Source organism: Mus caroli, unplaced genomic scaffold, assembly GCF_978045245.1.
Source record: "Mus caroli unplaced genomic scaffold, Mus_caroli_1 scaffold_1, whole genome shotgun sequence".
NCBI classification, from domain to species: domain Eukaryota; kingdom Metazoa; phylum Chordata; class Mammalia; order Rodentia; family Muridae; genus Mus; species Mus caroli.
This window is the reverse complement of record NW_028227256.1, coordinates 86,338,391-86,360,736: the sequence shown is the minus strand read 5'-3', so window position 1 is coordinate 86,360,736 and position 22,346 is coordinate 86,338,391. Positions and strand designations below refer to the sequence as shown.

Genomic DNA, 22,346 nt, shown 5'->3' with positions numbered 1-22,346 from the left:
TCCAGATCTGCCTTCTCTGGCTATTCTACATGGGGGGATCTCACAGTGTGTGAGGCTTCTGTGTTCAGTTCTATCACAAAGCTCAGCCTTAATATCCGGCGCATGTGCACTGAATAAAATACAAAGGGAAATAAAAGCACACACTCCTCCAAGTGCTTTGCCAAGGGGAGTTTCTAGTCTCCGGTAAGTCACTTCTGTGGATGGTCTGTGAGAATCCTACACTTCTCTTTAGGTTTGGTGTGGATCAGACACACCACTATGGTAGGTGCTAGTTCTTATGGGGTCCATTATTTATTTAGTAAAGAACAAAGGACACCCGTTTTTTTCCCGTTTAAGTAAGTTGCTGAACTTAAACTTGGGGAGAATTAAGAGCCTGTGCCAGGCTGGATAAAAACTGAGTCCTACCTTACAGGAGTGACACACGCCCACCTCCACTTTTGGTGAGGCAGCTCTCCTACTCTAGAGATGTGGAAGAAGCGTTCTGACGGACAGGGAGCAGGAGATAGCCCCCTCCCCCATCTTTCATCTGCACTCAGCCTAGCTCATACCAAAGAAATGCCTCCACCTTCCATAACTGATCATTCAATTATCACAGGTGTGTGGCTGTGTAAGTGGGGGAAGGGCAGGGTGCTATGGTTTCCCCACATCAAGGGACTCCTGGTTTTCTTGAATTCATTCTCAGCAGAACCCAAAACATATCACTGCTGCACCTATCTGTGAAGTGGCGCCCTCCGGTGGCTGGGATGCACAATGTGGCTCTGAGAAGGACATTGGGAGAACGCTAATGAAAGAAGCCGCTGGGTTTTTACAAGGAGGCTGCAACTGTAAAAGGCCATCTGGAAGTCAGAAGTCCTGGGCTGTGTTCCCAGGAAGCCACCTCCATCATCCTTTGCCTTTTCAGAAGTGGTTCTGACTTCTCTAGAAGTGAATATGCTTTCTGGAACACATGTGTGCTTAAATAAGAGGCCCTGGAGACCAGGCCAGGCCCAGGAAGTTTATGTACACAGCTCTAGGGCTAACTTACAGAGCTGTGTTTGGATAATGGGGTCAAGGACGGCACCCAGCTGGTAGCTATAGAAGGTGGGCAACACGGCAGCTGCATTGACGCACAAGATCTCAGGATGAATTCAGACATTGTTCATGTCGCAAGGGACAAACATGACATACTGAAGAGCAGACAACAGGGCTGGGGGGTGGGGGGGAGGACCCAGAGTGTTGGAAAGGCAATGAAAAAAAAAAAAAGGACCCAGAGTGTAGGAAAGGCAATCAAGGGATAAGCCATTTGCTGCCGTTTGGATGGGGACTGGTTCCTAAAGGTTCATGTACTGTTGTTTTTTTTTTTTTTTTTTAAAGATTTATTTATTTATATGTATGTAAGTACATTGTAGCTGTCTTCAGACACTCCAGAAGAGGGAGTCAGATCTCATTAAGGATGGTTGTGAGCCACCATGTGGTTGCTGGGATTTGAACTCTGGACCTTCGGAAGAGCAGTCGGGTGTTCTTACCCACTGAGCCATCTCTCCAGCCCCCTCATGTACTGTTGTTAACTGTTAACCTGAGAGGCTGCAGGACCTCGAAGAGGTCTGATCTATGTAAGGTGTCATTAAGCATGGCCCTTTTGATTGAACTCATGTCTTTCTTTCCAGACTGGGCTGTCATGAAGGGAGATAGTACAAACCTTACATATCCCAATCAGGCGAGTACTCCAATCCCATAGCTGTACCGCAAGTTGGCTGGGCAAGTGGCACTGTCACAATAGAGTGTTCAGATCCAGGATGTCCAATGCTAGTGTCTACTGCACACCTGAAGTATAGCTTGGCTCACTTAAGATACGTGGTGTACGCTAACACACAGGCTCAGTATGAAAGAAGAATTGAAATAGCTCACCAATACTTTAAATTATGTCTGTCTGTCTATTATTATGTGCCATGGTATGTATGTAGAGGTCAGAGAACAACTTAGACAGTCAGTTCTCTCCTTTTATCATGTGAGTCCTGAGGATAGAACTTGGGTCATCAGGCTTGGCAGCAAGCCCCTTTACTTGCTGAGCCTTAACCTGTCTATAGTGATTATGATGTTGGGATTATGACATCAACTAAAATCACGTTCACCATGTTCTTTGACATTCCAGACATGACCACCAGAGAAGTGACAGTGAGAAGGTAGAGGAGAAAATGCCAGGCCTGGGTAGAGGCTTGGTGCTAGAGAGCTGGTTAGCACACAGGAGACCCGGCGCGCAGCACAAAAAGCATGCAAGGAAAGCCTGCAGCAGAGAGCAAGGGGAAACAAAACGAACACTTCTGAACAAGGATACGAAGGAACCACAGACACCTGTTCTTAAGCAAGCTCAGCTCTCTCCTGGAGGTGGTCATTTGAAGGATGATCAACTGTTCTAAGGGCTATTCTTACCAGTGGTGCCCAGCTCAGCATCTCTGCCCAGCAGAGACCCTTGGGGGCACCTGTCCTTCCCACCACTATTTGTCCTTGTGAAAATTCTCCCCAATTCAGCTCTTACAGACAGACAGCCAAAGCCAGACAGCTGCAGGTGTCCACAGGGCTAAGGGTTTCTTAGAATACAATTCTGGGTTATAGCTCATGACTGGAGGGGAAATCAGGGTAGAACTGAGAGATGCTGTAGTGTGAGAACACAGCTCTGTAACCAGTAAAGAGCAGAGAGGAAATGAACGTAGTGCTGCCTGCCTGGCTCCCTGCCTAGGGAATGTGTTGCTCACAAAGAACCGAGTCTTCCTGTACCAACTAGCTATCAAGACAACCCCCACAGACATATCCATAGGCCAACTTACTAAAGGCAATTTCTCAGTTGAGACTTTGTCAGGTCATTCTAAGCTGTGGCAAGCTGACAGTTAAAACTATGACATTGTTCCTCACAGTTCATAAGTCCTCCCACAGTCTGTCTCCAACCATGTCCTTTGGTGACTTTAGACCTGCATGCCTGGCTTGAGTGATTCTTTGATCCTTAGAATGCTAGGGACAAGGCCACTGATGGCAAAAAAAAAGTGAGTATGTGCTGCCTCTAAGCCTGGCTTGGGATCCGGGAGCCCTGTTGGGATTCCTGCATAGTTACAGCCTGTCCTGAAGAACCTTACATGGGATCTTCAGTGACTGGCTTCTTTTAGGATAGTATCAAAGGCTCCGCTATGGCAGAGCGCGACTTGAGATGCCATTCATTTAACAGTGTGGATAACAGAACCCACAGATGGGCCACATGCATTTATCTGCATGCTTTTTGTTCCCACTTCTTGGCTGACGAGAACCATGTTGCTATGAACATTAATGTAAACAGGTTTCTGTGTGAACGCCTGTTTTCTTTTTTAAATATTTAATTTTACCTGTATATGTGTTTTGCCTGCATGTATATCTATGCACCACTTGTGTGCCTAGAGCCCAAGTAGGCCAAAGAGGACACAAGATCCTCTGTAGCTGGAGTTGTAGACCCTTGTGAGCCACCATGTGGGTTCTAGGTACAAACCTGGGTCCTAAGCAAGAGCAGCAAGTACTGCTGGCTGCTGAGCCATCTCTCCAGCCCTGGGATGTGCGCTTTCATTGGTCTTGAGCATATATTCAAGATGTGGAACGCTAGGTCAGACTGACTGCTCAGTAACTCACGGTGTTACAGATGCTCTCACCTGGGAAAAGGCCTTCAGAGTTAGGCTGTGAGGGTTCAGATGCAGCTCACACTCCATCTGATTCACAGAGGCAGGTGAAGAAGGCCATCACAAAGCTGCCTTTGACCCTTTCTCCTCCTCCACTTAAGATCTCACCTCTTACAAAGAGGAAGGAGGTCTGAGGAGGCCAGGGCTCAAGGCCACGTGGTTCTTAAGAACAGAGCAGGGCTTAGGTCCAAGTACAATGCTTCCTCCAGTCTCAGTGTGCTTAGCACAGGCTCCAGACAAGAGCACGGACAAGTGTGCACCTGGGGTGCTACCTACCTGCTTGCATGTGATGAGAGGCACAAGCATGTCAGTCATGTTGAGGATGTCCCCTGTCCCTCTAAGGCTTTGATCTCACAGGAATCTCATACACAGAGTGCCAATTAACAACTTATGGTACATCCCAATTTATAAGATGCTTTGACAGTGTATATTGTGTCCATCTCTGTCACTACATTTCTAGTTGTACTGTAGGTAATGGCTAAAATGTCATACTGTATATGCTACAGGATTATAGCATATACATACAGAAATAATACATATGTCTTACTTCAAAAAAATGTATGACTAAGTAACTGCCAGTATTACAATATGCTGGCTGTATACACAGCAACTATGTATTTATACACAATTATGTACAACTGTATACATATATACTACATTTAGATATGACTTACATTTTATAGAATGTGGCATATATAATATTTTACAGTACATTATTATATATACCAGGGAACTTGCTACCAAGCTTGAAAAGCTGAGTTGGATCTGTAGGGCTCACATGGTGGAAGAAAAGGTCTCCCTCCCAAAGGTTGTCCTCTGACCTCCACATGTGTGCTGTGACACATTCCCCCAATCCCTCACAAATGATTAAGTGCAAAAAGTTAGAATAAAATATTGCATATTCCTTTAGTTTACCTATTTTAGATTCCTGCTCTATCTAAAGCTTGAACTGCAGATGCAAGAGCACAGCAGGATGGTTTTGTGGGAGTCTCTGCACACATCTCAGTGCTCTGGTGGGTGTAGAGGCCTCAGGGGGTCAGAAGGCACGTCACTGCAAAGGCTGTGGACTGTGGTGCCGAGCTCTATCCAGGAAGGGTCTTCTCCGTTTCCACTTTTGCCATCAGTTTGGGAAAGGCAGAAGGACATGGGCACAGTTCCGTTAAACCTTGGCTACTCCAGGGACTCCTGGCTTTTTTTTTTTTTTTTTTTTTTAAAGGAAATCAGAGAGGGTTTGTCCACTGGATGTTTCAAACTGGCCTGCAGTTGATTATCTTAGGTCACTAAGAGTCTTTCCTTGTTACAGGAACTGTCGCCTCACCCTCCTGTGCAGTGAGATGGTGCAGGACTCATGGGTGACCTTGAAAGTCCACAACTTCCCCTTGGGATATGGTCTCAATTGATCTGTGGCTTCTTCAGTCACAAAGCAAAGCCACTCACTGGAGCTCGGTCTCACCTCCCATGAACCCAACAGGCTAGCAGAGAGGCCATGCTTCTCTCTGGAATGGAGAAACAGGCCCTCTTTCATTAGCTCAGGTACAAGCAACCCTTGGGTTCAGCCCATAGTTCAGATCATAGACCATTTCACACTGTTCACTGAGAACGCTATAGATCCATTCCAATATTAGTTGTTGCTATAGATGGTGGTAAAGGGTTCCAATCACTTGTAGGAAATTGTAGCAAAGAGGACATGGCTACATGACAACTTGTTTTTTCTAGCTTGATTGTTATTTGTTTAACATGTATGGGTGTTTTGTCTGCATTTATGTTTGTACATAATACGCACACAGTGCTGGGGCGGGGTCAGAAGAGGGAGTTGGATGGTTCGGTGGTTGTACGCTGTCATGTGGGTGCTGGGAATTGAACCCAGGCCCTTTAGGAGAACAGCCAGTGCTCTCAATGGTTGAGCCATCTCTCTAGTCATTGAGATTTTGGTTTCAGTCTTGGGGTCAAACAATCACCTAAAGTAAGTGTGTGCTCTACCACAGAGATACATCCCCATCAGCCTCACTGGAACTCCTTCCCAGAATGCCCTGCACTGACCCAAAGTATCTGATTCTTAGCACTCTCTACCCCCTTTTAAAAAACATGTTGACTTTTCTTTAAAAGGAGATGGCAGTTACATGGAATTCATTGCTTCATTTGGAAGATTAAGGTTTTAGCAACAAGTTAAACTCATGCTGCTAATTCAATTTTCAACATTATTCTAGCAATGTAACCACTAAACAAGTCCTGAACTTTGAAGGCTGGGGCAGTGTGTCAGAAAGGTCAAACCCCCATCCCATCCCATCCCATCCCATCCCATCCCATCCCATCCCATCCCATCCCATCCCATCCCATCCCCAGTATATCATAATGGTAAGGCTGACTTACCCTGTCAGCATCACCTGAGTTGTAACAAATCACCATGAGTCTAGAACCAGACCCAACAGACAGTGCCTGGTTCAATGGTCTTTGGGGTGACCAGTCGATGAGACTGGGCACTCCTTTGTAAGAATACATAAAGCGTATCTCTAGCAGATGCACACCCCTGTCCAACTCTACTCTTTTAAGTTATGGAAGCCAGAAGCAGAAATACTGCTACTCCTGACTGACAATCTGAATTAAGAAGTGTCTTGGAAGCCGGGCGTGGTGGCGCACGCCTTTAATCCCGGCACTCGGGAGGCAGAGGCAGGCGGATTTCTGAGTTCGAGGCCAGCCTGGTCTACAAAGTGAGTTCCAAGACAGCCAGAGCTACACAGAGAAACCCTGTCTCAAACAAACAAACAAACAAACAAACAAACAAACAAACAAACAAACAAACAAACGTGTCTTGGAGCAGCATGGTGGCACACACATTTATTTATTTATTTATCTTCAAGACAGGATTTCTCTGTAGTCCTGGCTGACCTGGAACTTACTCTGTAGACCAGGCTGGCCTTGAACTCAGAAATTTGCCTGCCTCTGCCTCCCAAGTGCTGGGATTAAAGGTGTGCGCCACCACCTGGCTGGCACACACTTTTAATCCCAGCACTCAGGAAGCAGAGGCAGATTTCTGTGAGTTCAAGAGCGGCCTGAACTAGAGAGGGAGTTCTAGGACAGTCAGGGCTACAGAGAAACCTTGTCATGAAAAGTCAACCCAACCCAACCCAACCCAAGGATTGGCGCTGGGCTGAGAAGATGGTTTAGTGAGTAAAGTCCTAGCTCTGCAAGCATGAGGACTTGAGTTTGAAACTTCATCTCTGTTGAAAAGCTGGGCCTGGCAGCATGGCTTTGTAACCCATGTGCTGGGGGAGGAAGAGACAGGAGGGTTCCTGGGGCTTGTTGGCTAACTAGTCTAGACAAACAGGTGAGTTCCAGGATCAGTGAGACACCCTGTCTTAAAAACATAAGGTGGAGGGGGGTGAAGAGATGCTCAGAGGTTAGGAACACTTGCAGAGGGAGCCAAGTTCCATTTCCAACACCTAAGTCTTATGGCTCACAATTGTCTGTAACTCCAGCTTCATGGAATCTGAATCTGGTATTTTTTGGCCCTGTCAGGGACTTGTACAGAAGTGCATATACTAACACACAGACAGATCCACATACATAATTAAAAATAACTCTTTAAAAAGAAGATGAATTAGGAAGACATGTGGTGTTGACCTCAGGCCTCCACATGCATGCACATACACGAACATGTGCAGATGCACACATCACACATAAAACATTCAGGGGTGTCTGCATACAACCCAAGATGGCTCTTTGTGCTACACTATTACACAAAGCAAGTCTATCTATGGTTTTGCAAACTGTCAGCCACAGGTTGGTCACCCACCCCTGCATTTAGTATTTGTGTGGCTCAAGATAATTCATCTTCACCCAATCCCCTGAAGAAGGCAAAATACCAGATGCTGGAGCCTAGGGTACTGGTGAGGCAGAGTTTCCGTGTGTATGAAGGTATTTCCAGAGAGGATTAACTGAGTGGAAGACCTGTCCTAAATGTGGGTGGCATTGACATTGGGCTGAGGTTCTCAATCAAATCAAAATGAAAGGGGAGAACATTTTGCACTGGACCTCTGGGTCTGCTTCCTGATCTGCCAAGATGTGCATGAGACACTGCCGCATGCTGCCACCGTCAGGCTGCCCGACGGCATGTCTACCTGGTCATGATGGAAGGTATCCCCTCAAACTCTAAGTTAAACAAGGTCTTCCCCTCTTGAGTACTCTCATTATATCAACAAGAAAAGTAACCGATACACATGCATACCACATGACTCTGTTTATAGGAATTTTTATAAGGGATGAAATTAACCTGTGCTAACAAACAGTAAATGCATAGCTGTCCTGAACAGGGAGGGCGAGGAGGACGACACTTCCAGGGGTATAGAAAAGGCCATGAAAAGGTAAATGCACGCAGTTGTCAAAACTGACTTGGCAGCACACCTAAGAAGTGTGCAATGCATATGCAAAATTGACCTCAATTTAAAGGTTTATATTAAATTTGTGTTTAGGCAGGTATGGGCATATGTGAGTATAGGTACCTCATGGGCATATGTGCAGTCCAGAAGAGGACATTGGACCCTATGGGGCTGGATTTAAAGGCAGCTGGGAACCACCCAAAGTGGGTGCTGGGAACTGAACTATGATCCTCTGAAAGAGCAGTCTACTCTCCTAACTACTGAGTATCTCTCCATCTCCTCAGTATAACTTTAAAAAAAAAATTATATAAGTCGTTCTCTTCAGACACACCAGAAGAGGGCATCAGGTCCCATTACAGATGGTTGTGAGTCACTTTATGGTTGCTGGGAATTGTACTCAGGACCTCTTAACTACTAGGCCATCTCTCCAGCCCCCTTAATGTAACTTTTAAAAAGATCAGACAGAGGCAGACATAGTGGCATATGCTTTAAATGCCAGCAACCTGGCAGCAGATGCAGGTGGATCTCTGTGAGTCTGAGGTTAGCCTAGTCTACAAAAACAGTTCCAGGATAGCCAGGGCTACGTAGAAGAATCCTATCTTAAAACCAAAACAAAAAAACCAAACAATATTCTAGTTGCTCTCAGTGATCCAGTTGTTCATAACTTATTTCAATAATCAAGGATGGTATTCTATTGGAATACTTCAAAAGATGCATTTACATTTCAGGTAATGATCCTGACAGCAAGTAGATCTGTTAGGGGATGGTGGTCAGTCCTGGAGGGAGAATGGTTTGGGGTCAACTGGGCTAAGGATGGTTTCTGAGGATACAGGACATCCTGAGCTTGGACAGTACATCCAACAGGGCTGCTAAAAGTGGATCAAATGTTACTGACACATGCTCCACCATCCTGAGGCCACTCCCTGGAATCTTAGCTGAAACTCTGAGAGAAAAGCCACACTTATTGCAAACTTTTTATTTAGTAGTAGTTGTAACTCTTGCTGGATGATTCTCTGGATATGGCGGGCCAGACTGACATGTGGCAAAGAACAGATAGTCCACAGGCAGGGCTATCGGCATTCTGATCATGCAAACAAAAGCTTACCTCCAGGGTCAAAGCATCTCTCTGCACTTTACCCCTGGGATGCTAGCTGCACAGGCTTGGGGTGCGTCTCGAGGGTGTGTGCTTTTTAGATGGTACTGATGCTGCTAAGCCAGTGTACAGACACAGAGCAGAACACTGGTAACATTTTCCATGCACCCAGGGGAGAACACAGAGGCTACCTGTCTCTCTTACTAGCAGCATGCAGGATCCAGGAACAAAGCCCAGCGTACTTTCTAGATAAGAAACTTCATAAATATTGTTTTCTTTTAGCATTAAGTCTGCATGATTAAGTGGGTAGGTATAATGACTAGTTTCATTTTACAAAGGATCAAACACCCTGGCTTTGAAAACCAGAATCACAGAAGATGCTGAACTATGAATCCTCCGGCAGGCTCCACATTTCATCATATAGATACAACAGTGGGTGAAGAGCAGCCTCCACGTTTTTGCAAAGGGAGTTGGGTCAGGGACACATGCAGAGTGAGGCCAGGGCAGGAACAGGGTGTAGCCATGTGGAACGCTTAGCCAGCACCTCTGCTGGGTGACCAGTGGCTTACGGTTCTCGGTTAAATTTTCTGCATGAGAACTTAAGATCAGTACTGGCTGTAGAGAATGCAGACTTCTGACTCCTGAGCAGAGGCTTGCCACGTGAGAGTAACCAGAAACAAACGGTTCCTCACTGTACTTTCTTCCTTTACTGCTGTGAGGCTTTGAGAGTTTATTAGTGGGAAGGCACCGTGGACACATCACCATATACAAGGAGCTTACTAATGCCCACACCCAGACATAGGACGGACAGCTAAGGACTGTGCAAACCGGGCTGGGCTGAGTCACGGCCACTGCTAACACCACCGTGTCTCTAGCTGCGGTGTCGATGTGATCTCTCCTGAGCTGCAGAGCTGAGAAGGAACAGGTACAGAAGGACTAAGGACAGCGCCAAGAGTCGGGTTTGCAAACCACAGGCCATCTCTCTGTGCTCAGAAAAAGTAGACAGGGCTCTGGGGACACCAGGCAAGTTCTTCCTCCTGCCCTTCTGTGATGGACACAGGGAGAGGAGCATTTCCCACGTGGAACCACAAAACTGCATTGAAAGACATGAGCCTTTGGAGTGTGTGGCTGGTATGCAATTCAAGCCTAAAACAGTTTTAAACCTTCCTGTCCCCTCCTCCACAAGCTCTCCCAAGTGGACAGAGGCTCAACTGGCCGAGGTGCCCGAGAGGCATCCTCCAGCCACGATTGGAAATCTTAACACCCAGAAGCTCCTCAACTGTTTCCATGGATACACTTCAGAGAGTCAACAACACAGATTTCCAACCCAAGATGGTCTGTCTGGCAGCCAGGCTGGCTTCCAGCTCATACTGGCTTCCCACAGCCATCAGACAAATAAGCAGGCTTCAGGGTAGCAGCATAAGAAGCCCTGCACACCGCCCTGTCCAAAGGCAAATGCCAGTCAGGCATCTTCTGTAAACGGAAACCCTTTATGGTTCCGCTTAGAGGATTCTTCTTCGAACTACCCTTCCCATGATAGGAGCTGGTCTGTTCGGGGCTTGTCAGAAGCTCCCTGTTCAAGCACAAATCTCCTCCAAGCTGCCTGGCCTCGCTTGGCTCTGTTCCTTGTCACTGTAATCTATAGGTATTATTTCTAAGGCAGTGTTAATGCACTCCTCATCTGTACATTTTCCTAATTGGCTTAATATTTATAGTAGAATCTTTGGGATCCGGGCCAGTGCTCTAGTAAACTCACGCATATTTAGTAATGTGCTAATGAGGCCCCGTCCAGTCAGGAAGGGCTGCCCCGAGAGTTATGGCACTTTCGGTCGGATTCCAACTTGGCTGCTAAGAGAAGTTGCTAAATATCTTAAGTAAAAGCAGAGGTTCCCCAGGCAGCTGTTGGGTTTGCAGAGCCGTGGATGTATAAACTTTATTGGCAGTAAATGTCACTCCTCTGAGTAGATGCGTGCCCGCAGAGCCTTGGCTCCTTGGGAGTCTGGCCATGCCGGGGCTGGTGCTGGACACACAGGGGACAAGGAGGGTGGCCTTACTCTGTGGTTGGAGTTGGGGCACGGCCGCCGACAGGCACGCGGCGGTGACAGAAATTCACTCTGAGTTGCAATTAGTGGCACTGTCATTTTCGGGGGCTCCTGCCAATTAATTAAGGCTGTCAAACAGAAAAACCACAGCGTTCACATGGTAATTTATATTGGAAGAGACAACCCTCAGGAGCACAGCGGCTTCCTCCACAAACAGATTTCTCCCTCAGAGCACTGAAATAAACACGGGAAAAATAACCGAGATAAAAGATGCGCGTCGCGTGCACGCGTTCGAAGGGGTCTGCGTGGGCAAAGCAGAAAGTTAAACTGCCCTTGTTATAACTGTTAACTCTGGTCGCCAGAGAAGAAGACAGGCTGATTAAAACTCCAAACGAGCCCCCAGCTCCCTGAACCCTCTGCGTCCAGGATGATAGAATCAGAGGAGTTTATTCATGCCATTAAGCCCCAGAGAACTTAATTGAAAGAAGAGCACAGCCCGGACCTTGACAAGCGGGAGGTCACAGTAATTGCTGCCGGACATATTTAACATTAAGATAATCAGGCCATTAATTACCCTTCGGATCATTAAATCAGCCAGTTGCAAAATGAAATTTCTGCCTCTATTACTCACTTGAGAGACCACAGGGGTGGCCTTTAATTTATCAGGGAGCGTGAGCTACAAAGGCTGGGGCTGGGGGAGGGCAACCGGGGAGGGGGCTCCCCCACAGGCACGCTGTGGCAGTGGTGGCCGGGCAGGCATCAATCCGCCATGCTTGGTGATCGTGGCAAATTAACTAGGTAAGATCACCTCCCCGTGCAAAGGCAGAAGCTGGGGGTATGTAAATAGATGAGGGCAGACAGGGAGCGCAGAGTGTGCACACCACTTAGGAAGATAATAAAGGGAATCAGCCTTGATTATCAGTGCTAATTTGGACACTGCCGGTAGCTTGTTATGCGTGTTCTGAGTAGCATTTAATTAATTCAATTGCTTGTTAATGAGGGAAGTGACATGTGGGGAGCAGATGCCACCCAACTGCAGATGGACTCTGGTCAGCCCAGCAAAGGCCTTTTTTCCGTCTCCGATCCCCCCCTTCAGTTTTTCTTTCTTTCTTTCTTTCTTTTTTTTTTTTTTTTTAAGAAAGAGAATAGAGAGAAGTGTCCAGCATAGAGGAACACTCAAAAGACACAAAACATTGACCTCAGCAGGCCAAGAACTGTTGAAAAATAATCAGATGAGACAATCCCGGGGCCGCGTGGGCAGTCATGTCCCTGAGGCCACATTTAGAACAGCGCATCTTTATGCCAGAAATTTGAGCCTGAGATTACTATATTGTGATCCTATGATCAAACCTAACAAGACAAAGACGTGGCCAAGTGGGGCTGCTTTTAATATCTCCGAGTCAGCTGCGGGGATCCAATTATTTTCAGTTTGGATACATTTCACCTTTATCAATATCTCCGTGTGCATAAATAAGATGAAAGTGGCCCTGCAGAATCAAAGGGAAGTGGGACTCCCCTTGCCGGGCGGACTGGTTGGGTCTGGAAGTGTATGGCCAGTCTTCTCCCACGCAGGTTTCTGATGTGGGCCCTGCTCTTCCTATCGATGGATGGCCACGTTTCTTTATAGGTTAAAGACAGAAGAGGGTTTAGGCAGGGAGATGGAGTTCGTATAATGAGAGCGGGGTGGGGGAGGATGCTCAGAGAATGTGTACTAAACAGGCCAACGGTCCCTTCCAAGAGGCAGCAGAGTGGTAATGGGTGATTTCGGCTGTGTTCAGAGTTTCTCTTGTGAGCTGTTCCTGGAACTGAAAACACGGTCTGGCGGTCCAACTCTCTCCTATCTCCCAGCCCAAGCCAGCAGGTGCCAAGCACCTTGTAAACAGGAGGCTACCTGTACTAAAATGTAAATAGCATGGTCCCTGCTGACCCTCCCCGGGCCGGATGCCATCAGGATGACAAAGATAGGAAGCAGAGTGGGGTCAGCTACAGCGCCAAGCCCCTGGCTTCTGCCTCGTCTGGTAGGAGAACCACCTCCACCAAAGCCAATATGACGAGCTTCCGTGTGAAAGGGCAGCATGGTGCGGACTGGCCCAGGAAACATGGCCCCGAGGACAGGTGTCACAGGGGCCTGCAGCTACGTGTGCTACAGACTCCAGAGCTTCATCTCACCCGTGGGAGGGGGTAGGGGAGTGTACCAACAAGAGCACCTGACACCTAGGTGCCAGGTGACCACGCTGTGTTCTGTGCATGGCAAAAATCAGTCACTTGACTCATAATTATGGCTTTACCATAATGTGGTCATTTTTTTTTCCTTCATCTCAAAGGCTCACCAATGATCTCGGCACTCCCTCCTGTGACAGCCAATTAGTCTCTCTACATTGGAACCCAGACCCCTGCGCACCTGGTGGCTCCAGACTCAGCTGGTCCAACTGTCTATAACACAGCTTGATACACAAACATGTGCACTGAGAGTCATACAGCACACCCCCATTCCTAGCTTCAACTCCAGATAATTCTCTCCCCTGTTGCTGCCTCTACGGCCACCAACACCTCCACTTACAATCAATATTTTAAGTGTGTGCTTAAATGGTATCAATAGTGTGTGTGTGTGGGTGGGGGGCTGTTCTGATTCCAGCCCAGATGTAGTTAATTGTTGCCACACATCGATCTCCCCTCTAACATGACTTTCTCCAAATCAAACCCCCATTACAGAGGGGTGGAGGGCATCTTCTCCCCTCCTGCGACAATAAATTTAATATCGAATGCACTAGAAAAAAATGGCAGCTGTTGCAGAATCCATCCAAAAAGATTTTTTTTCCTCCTTCCTGGGAGTAATTAAAAGATGCTTTCCTTGACTAATGATCCCCCTGTTTAGGAATGGGAAGTCAATACTGCTTCAGCTGTCGTCAGCTCCGATTGATCACGGTGCTGCTCAAGTTTGAACGGCAGTTCTCAGGGCGGCTGAGGATTGCTGGAACCAATTATAGGCTATCCAGAGCTGGCCTAATAGGGGTGTGGGGACGGCAGGCAGAAGGCCAGCCAGCTGTGCCAGGCGCCTGTTCTCCCAACCTGCCTGTAGCCATGGTTAATGCCGATGCATGGTTATTTCAGGGGACTGGCTGCTTCTTTGCAGAAAGATATCGTGTGTGCTCTTTCTCCACAGTGCTATGTATGTGTGCCTGCACACAAGAGTGTGTGCATTCATGTAAGCATGTCTAGGCACATGTGTGTAAGTATTTTGTGTGTTGGGATGTGTATGCATATGTTGGGATATGTGTATATGTATGTGTTGGGGTGCATGTATGTCTGTATTAAGTGTGTGTATGTGTGCAGCAGTTTACGTTACATTCTATAGTCAGATGCATCTCTGAATCACCTTGAAACAGACCCAAATGCAGTGGGAAAACATCTGGGCCTTTATTTCAAAGAGTGACACTTGGTTTTTCCATGAACTAACACCAACATTTATGAAACTATTTCGTTTTGAGATTAACCCTGGATGCTTCTACTAACTGGCCTTGAGTCCTCAGTGAGAAGGTAGGAGGGTGGGTGGCATTTTAGACAGGCAGTACCCAGACTAGGTGTCTATTCTCTTGGGGTGAATCCTAGACTGGTCCTAGCCAAGACTTCCAGGCTTTTGTTCCTCTTTGGGGGGAGAGTGGGAGGTGGTAAGGAGGCAGGTGGCGGGGTCGTTACCGTGCTGTGCATGGGCTGCACTACTTCTCATTTATGATGCTGTCTCTAAGGCTGGGAACCAAGGCAGCCCTTGGCTTGTTCTGGGTTGGTCTTTTTGAATCACCCTGCGGCCAACTTCAGCTTTCCCTGGATGATGAACAGACGGAATGTGGTCAAACACAAACACAGACTACACGGATCCTTCTGACATCAGCTACTCTGGGCTTAAGAGCTTCCCAGAATAAACCCATCTTTGCTTCTTGTTCTGAGGAGAGTCCAGCCCTGTAGGTGGCAACATTGCTGGACATGTGTGCTGCAGGCAGAGCCTTAGCTTAGGTGACTTTATCCTCTTACGCCTCTCTCCTGAAAACCAGCCATGCAGTGACCTCCTGGAGTCAATGTCCTCAGCGGGTCCCACCAGGGCCCACCTGTCACGATACTCCTGATCCTTTATTCATTCTTTCCCTTTCGTCCTTCCCCACTCCCTGTTTGGTGATATTTATTGAATTTAACCAGACCCCCACACCCCCTCCAAAACAACCCAAAATGAAACAAAACGAACAACTTTCCTGGGATAATTTTACCAAAGGCACAAGGAAGCCTCCAGCTCTCAAGCTTGTCTGAAAGTTCAGAGACTCCACAGTCAGTTGTCAAGGTGCCCCAGCATCACACTGTATCACCACAGCCTAGGGGAGGAGTCCTGACTTGAGCAAAGGTAGTGCAGTCACCCTATTTGTGAGGAGGAAGACCCTCACCCATCTCTAAGCAGTCAGGGGAATGCATATCTGGCATAGTCAGTGCTGGGCAGAGTAGAAAGCTAGAGCCTGGAGTTGAAGGCAGACAGCAGTCAGAACTGTCCACTGCCCACAGAGCAGTCATTCATTCCCTGCTGGGTGCATGAAGACAATCACATCACACATGGTGTCTAACTGTTCTAGAATCTTCTAGAAGAAGAGCCAACATTTCTAATTCACAGATGGCATTAAACACATCTATATGTTTCGTTTGAACCGAAATGGTCAGGTGTATAAAATTAAACTTTTACTAGCTCATTTCAATGTTTTTGTTTTTTTTTTCACACGTTAAACAATTTAACTTCCAATCATTTTTTTTTTTTTTTTGGATTTTTAAATTGAAATTTAACTACAGTATGAACAAAATAGGTACCACAAAGCAAACTAACATTTTAGGACTGTGTGGAATGAAGAGTCTCGCTGGCTTCCATGTGAGTGTTAGATCAGGACAACAGTTTCTTGGAGGGCAGGATACCTTTGATTTGTAAGAGATCTACCCCTTATCTGTACTGCACAGACGGACCACGCAATGAGGAGCTGGCATAGTGAGCCTCTGGGGTTTTAACAAGCACACTTGGGTGCACCTTGCTGGCCCTCCCTTCCAGTTCCCCTTCCCATCTCAGCTAACAGAAGCCAGAAGAGGAGGGTTAAATGTACACCAGCTGCACTCCTGCTGTGCACCAGAAGGGGCGTCGCACATTTGTTTTGCAGTGTTGGTAATATAAACTCAAGTCAGCAGATCTCAGGATACCACTGTCCAGGAAACCTGGACATGTAGCCTAAGCTCCCACCAGTTTATAGCGGCTCGGGGTCTGACTGTGTCTCATCAGTGGCAAAACATACCAGACAAACTCCAGGTGCTGAGCAGGACAAGAGCCTCTTCCTCGTGGTTCGTTGAGACCTCGTGACTGCGGTTGGGGGTGGGGGTGGGGCGCACAAGAGCACCCAGGACCTGAGAACCTTGATGTCCTCGGTTAGACCAACCAGAGATGAGCTGGCTCCCTGTGCTACTTCAATTTCTTTGAAATTGGGCTATTTCAGCCACCTCTTGGGGGAATTAAATATGTATGCATATTCTCAAAAATGGTTTATAATCACTGTAGATGAAAAATGAGAAACTAAATGGCCTCAAAATAAATGTGTTTTCACCCTGGGTAACAATTAGCATTAACGAGGAGTCATCCTACATTGTGTTTAACTGTACTTCATTAGATGTGTTAGAAGTCTGTTTTAGAAAATAAAATACATTCTCTTATCATAAACACACTTGTTGGCAGGGGCACGTGAGAGGGTTGGATATCCACAAGATGCTTACCAAGGGTATAAGAAAGAATACAAAACCAAAGAATCAAAAATTTATAATTAGTGTTAGCACAGCCTGTACCTATTAGAAATATATTAATTAAAGTAATATATTCATAAGATTAGAAGCCTAATACATTTCTAAGAGGGGAGAGGAATCCCCAAGGCCTAGAAATAAACATAAAAAATTAAGGCGTTTGAATCATCCAGTCTGCTCTGCACCAATTTCAAACACTGATGCTTCTAGTCTAGGCGGGTCAGAATCTCAATAGGCTGTAAGGGCTCTGGCTGCAGCTGCAGCTGAGGTCACCCCCAGCCATGTAACTTCTGGGGAGCATCTGTGAGTTCTTACCTGGTGGAGTCCAGTGAGGGCTTTGTCCGTCCCTGGCTGCCCTCTTCCCACACGCTGTTGGCCAGCTCATTCCCGATGGACGACATCACCTTGATCAGCTCCATGGGCCAGTCGTCCAGGTCTAGCGATCTGACCCGAGAGAGGTGGGTGCCGAGATTCCGGTGGATCCCCGAGCACTCGATACACATGAGGGCTCCCAAGTTCAAACTGGCCCAGTTAGGGTCTACCGGGAGAGAGACAGGAGCAAAACTCAGTCAGACTGCCACCAGTCACTCTCAATGTCCCTGGACTCTCACCTCAACAACTAGTCAGTCTCCATATGACTTAGAGCTGCTATGGTGCCAAGGGAGACATGGTGGGTTGCTGGCAGCAGGGTGTGCATCTGGACAGAAATACCTTTTGTGACACTTCCACAGGACTGGTGCACAGCACAAAAAATATCCTGTGTGTTAAGATGTCTACTGTGGCCTCCTTATGATGGAGGGAAACTGGGTGACACAAAGGCCCAGGTCACATCCAAGGCTGCACTGGCTCCCATATCTCTTTTGTTATTGTCAACACAGCTTGGGCAAACTTCAAAGATTAAAGAGGCACACTTCTGTGAGAGAGTATGGCCGGCAAGGGCCTTGCTTAAGAGGACCCACTGCAGAGATGCACAGGGCTCCACTGGTCACTGGCAGGTCAGCGGACCGGTAAGACAGAGTTGTATCAGGACCCAGCTCCTCCAACCATGACTTTTTTTTTTTTTTTTTTTTTTTGGTTTTTCGAGACAGGGTTTCTCTGTATAGCCCTGGCTGTCCTGGAACTCACTTTGTAGACCAGGCTGGCCTTGAACTCAGAAATCCGCCTGCCTCTGCCTCCCAAGTGCTGGGATTAAAGGCGTGCGCCACCACGCCCGACCAACCATGACTTTTAAAGTGGACAGTGTAATGTTTCAAGCTGGGATAAACGACTCATACAGAGAATGGCTTTGGGACAAAGCTGTCATTGTGTGAAACTGGATGCCACCATCAGAAGATCAGGAATTTGGGTGCAGGGCTGGCTTTGAACTTACAATCTCTAGGTGTTTTACAAAGACAAGTTGGCCTTGATGGCTACTTCCTCTTACTGTTGACAGAAAGGCTAAACCCACACAGGTAGAACTAGTATTTACCCAAGTCTACCAGAAGAGTCAGCAAAAACTGATCTGACCCAATGGGGAGATTTCTTGTTCTCTACAGAGCCAATGACCATCGATGGCTGCATGGTGGCTAACCAGATGTCAGCCAGCCATGTATTTAGCATGACTATATCTCTACAAGATGGCTGGCTTATATCGCAGAGAAGGCCTGTGTTTTCAGAGATGTTCTGATGGGGAAGGGAAAACCTAGGTCTCACACAGAAGCAGAACAGGATACAGAAACACAGAGGCGCCATGTGAAGACAGGGAAGGACTAAGTTGTAGGTAGAAGACAACTGTGCTGTCGTTTGGATGTGAAAATGTACCCCAAAGGCTCACGTGTCTGAACACTTGGTCTCCATATGGTGGCGCTGTTCTGGGTGGGTGTGAAACCTTCTATAGGCGGGGCTTAGGTGGAGGAAGTGGCTCTCTAGTGGGAAAAGCCTTGAGGTTTGGAGCTTAGTCCCATTTCCTGTCCTTGACTGACCTCTTATCACCAGAGGACCCATCCCCACCATATGACATACTATATAACTCCTCACACTAAAGTCAAAACGAACCTTCTTCCCTCCCTACTTGCTTCTTGTCAGGTATTTTGTGGTCTCAGAGTGGTCTCAGAGCAGCAAGTGGGCACAGCACACAGGCATCATGGGCCTGACTCAGCTGTTGAAGAGCCACATATCTTCTTTAGCAAGGCTCTCACCTGGTGTCTGCTATCCCTCACAGCTCAGCTTCTGCCCTGCTTTCTCTATCGCCTCACTCGCTGAGACAAGACAGCCACAGCTGCCAGCCACCTCCATGGCTAAATCCTTCAGCCCACTCTTGGCCTCTTGTCCACTGCCAGTCTCTTGACACTCAACTCTGATGAGGTTGAAGTTAAATGTCTCTTTGGATTTTTCTCTTTGGTTTTTGTCTTTTCCCAGCATTTTCTCCTTCCTAGGGGCACTGCTGTAGTCAAAGACACTTGCCCTTTACAGGTATTTACCACATTGCCTCGACACCCTGAGAGCATGCTCATGCCACAATGCTTGTGGGGTACGGAGACTTGTTTCTTGGCATTGCGTCAAAACTAGGTACTTAAAACTCTTCCCTGACTGCTCACATACTTCTTACCGGCCCTCCAGGTATCTTATGGCCTCTGAGGGAAGCAAGAGGACCGGGAAGGGTGTGGGCTGACTGGAACAGCCCTGCTTGCTACTGTGGCCTAGACAGACTGCCAAGACCGTGGGCTCTTCCCTCCCTGACCTGTCAAAGGGCCCATGACTATATCAACTATCATTCGTGGGGACTTGAAAAGGCAGCATGTGTGGACTGGATGCAGCAGCGCACTTGGTGAAGAGTCTTGAACCTCTTTTCCTGAAGCTTCCAACCCTGCCTTTATCATTTCTGTGCCACCCACTCACATGACCTTGTCTACAGTCTGGTTCCATGGCCTCCCCTTCCTGCTCATCTTGAGCATGCGCATCCTCACACCCCCCCCCCCCCCAAATCAGGAAAGACCTGTGACCTCCAATTTGCCACACGCTACAGCTCCTGTAAAGCCATGGGTTGGTTTCTTTTTGAGGAACCTTTAGATGCATGCTGGAAACGATTACAGACATCAATCTCTGGATTGGATTTTTTTTTTTTTAAATATGCCTCAGGTTTTGCGCTTAAAAAAAAAAAAGGTCTGGTTTAAGGAAAGTTTTGGATAAAAACACACTTCAAATAAATGTTCTTTCTCTTTCCAACTCACGTTTTGAAAGTAAAATTTAAAGACTCAAACAAAAAGAGAGACTTTAAAGCAGTATCCAAAGGAGCCCGAGGAAGATGCCCTTCCTGCCCGAGGATGGGCTCCTGCTGGGCTGTGGTCAGCCAGGCCACTGTGGACAAGGGCTGGCCAGGGCCCTTGGGGGAAGCTCAGTTCTTCCCCTTCCTCTGGAGCAAGCCTGGCCTAGCGACTTGGTGTCTCCTGAGGAGATGCTCACAATCCACCGGCAGGCAGGCCTCCAACTCACCCTGCTGTTCTATTCTCACACAGTGAGCTGGTGGTCAGGCAGCCTGCCCCATAAACCAGCTCAGAGTCCTGTTCCTGCTGTGAAATGCGGACAGTCCATCCCGCCTACGAATGCATAAAGACCTCGCTATCTCTCCTAGAGGTACCTGAGCATCCGCATCACCTCCTCCTTTCCAGCCTGAGTTGCCACTCCTCCTGTTCACCCAGGGAGGCCTCTGTGAGGGAGGCAGCAGTCTCCAGTCACACCCCTTCCTCATTCCCTACTCTTCTGCAGAGCCCCACTGACACGCCAACTCTGGCAGGAAGCTTCCTTTGAGGTGGACGGTCCAAGGTCCAAGGCGCCCTTTGTCCTTCTCCGAGGCTCTAGACTGTGACGTGTGTGCTTATGCTTTGCCCCCCAGGCCCACTGATGTCATGGCCAACGACAGAGGTGCTCAGTTCCCAGACTTCCCTCACAGGAACCAGCATCTTTTTGAGTTTGAATTGTTCTTCTTTCCCTCTTCAAGCCTCTCTGTGACAATAAATGGGCAAAGTTTCCTCTACATAGCTTCTGAGGGTGTAGACTTAGAACAAAAGCAAGGCTCTACATTCCAGGATGTAAGAAGGAAACCAGTGTGACATAAAACTGGGCTAACTCCAAGGGATGCAGTCATGACAGTTTTGGTCCTTTGCCCATCGTGATGCCTGAGGCTGAAGCAGGGCACAGAGCAGTCCAGCATACAAGAAATGGCCCGCTTCTACCAGGCAAGCCATGTAAAGGATACTGTGTTAAGATAAAACCCAAACTTAAATATGTCAAGCCCTCTGTGCCATGAGCCCTCTCTGTTGTAGCCGATAAGGATCCAGGACCACCATCATCCTGTGTACTTACTTTGGGTGTCACAGTCCACGCAGTGCGAGTTCCCTCTCATGTTACGGATGGACTGCAGGGCCATGGCTTCGCTCTGGCTGGTTAGTCGGGACTAGGCACAAAGGAAGGCAGAAAATGCAAGATATGAATATTCGGAAGAAATCCACACATCTAACAATGTCAGAAAAAAAAAACAAAAACCAAACAGATTATACACAGGTGCAACAGTAATTTCCAAATAATTACTCCTTTCCTGGTGTCGGAGGGAAGTCTGTGAGGGAGAGGCAGGTTGTACGTCAGGGTTATTGGCTGAGATGGACTCTGCCCAAAATGAGCAAAGTGCTCAGACTGCCATCATTTGTGAATAAACCAGAGACTGCTATGCAGAGAATGTCACTAGCTAACACACCTTCAGGGGCACATACCTCCTTAGTGTGAAGATAAAGGAACAAGGAAAAAAAAAATCTGTGTATTAGCCAAGGGTCACACCTTATGCAGCATGCTTGGTTCTTCATCAGGAAACCCTTGACCAAGCCCTGAGAGCTTTCCTCATGTGAGGCTCAATCAGTTGCTACAGCATCAAATCAAAGTGACTCACTGGAGTGAGGCAGGGGCATTTATTTTTAAGCAGACTTGATGGCCTTCAGAATACATTTAAAAAAAAAAAGGCTCACCTGTTGTGGCAAGGTTAGAAAATATGGGAAAAGACACAAACATTTATGAACTAGGATTTGATTATCCAGAGAGCTCCTGGCTCAGTGGTTCTCAACCTGTAGGTTGTGACCCCGTTGGTGGGGTCACAGGGGTCACATATCAGATATCCTGCATATCAGATGTTTACATCATGATTCATAACAGTAGCAAAATTAGTGATGAAGTAGCGATGAAATAACTTTGTAGTTGGGAGTCACAACATGGAGAACTGAATTTAAGGGTCACACGGTGTTAGGAAGTTTGAGAACCGCTGCTCCGGCTATTTCTCTGTGCCTCTGTGCACAGGCACTGTAGGAAAGCCAAACGGGTATATGCTGCC

General features: G+C 47.3%; 1 protein-coding gene across 16 annotated transcripts in view; it reads right to left on the bottom strand.

Moving 5' to 3' along the window:
* The window catches only part of Agap1 (ArfGAP with GTPase domain, ankyrin repeat and PH domain 1), a 435,924-nt gene that overhangs the window by 35,371 nt on the left and 378,207 nt on the right, over positions 1-22,346 (bottom strand). For all 16 annotated transcript variants that reach the window (XM_085839355.1, XM_085839372.1, XM_029480713.2 and 13 more), the window contains 2 exons: positions 21,335-21,425; positions 17,309-17,531 (listed from right to left, as the gene is read on the bottom strand). In XM_085839355.1, the coding sequence (XP_085695481.1) occupies positions 17,309-17,531; positions 21,335-21,425 (314 nt within the window). The remainder of the gene's footprint in view (positions 1-17,308; positions 17,532-21,334; positions 21,426-22,346) is intronic.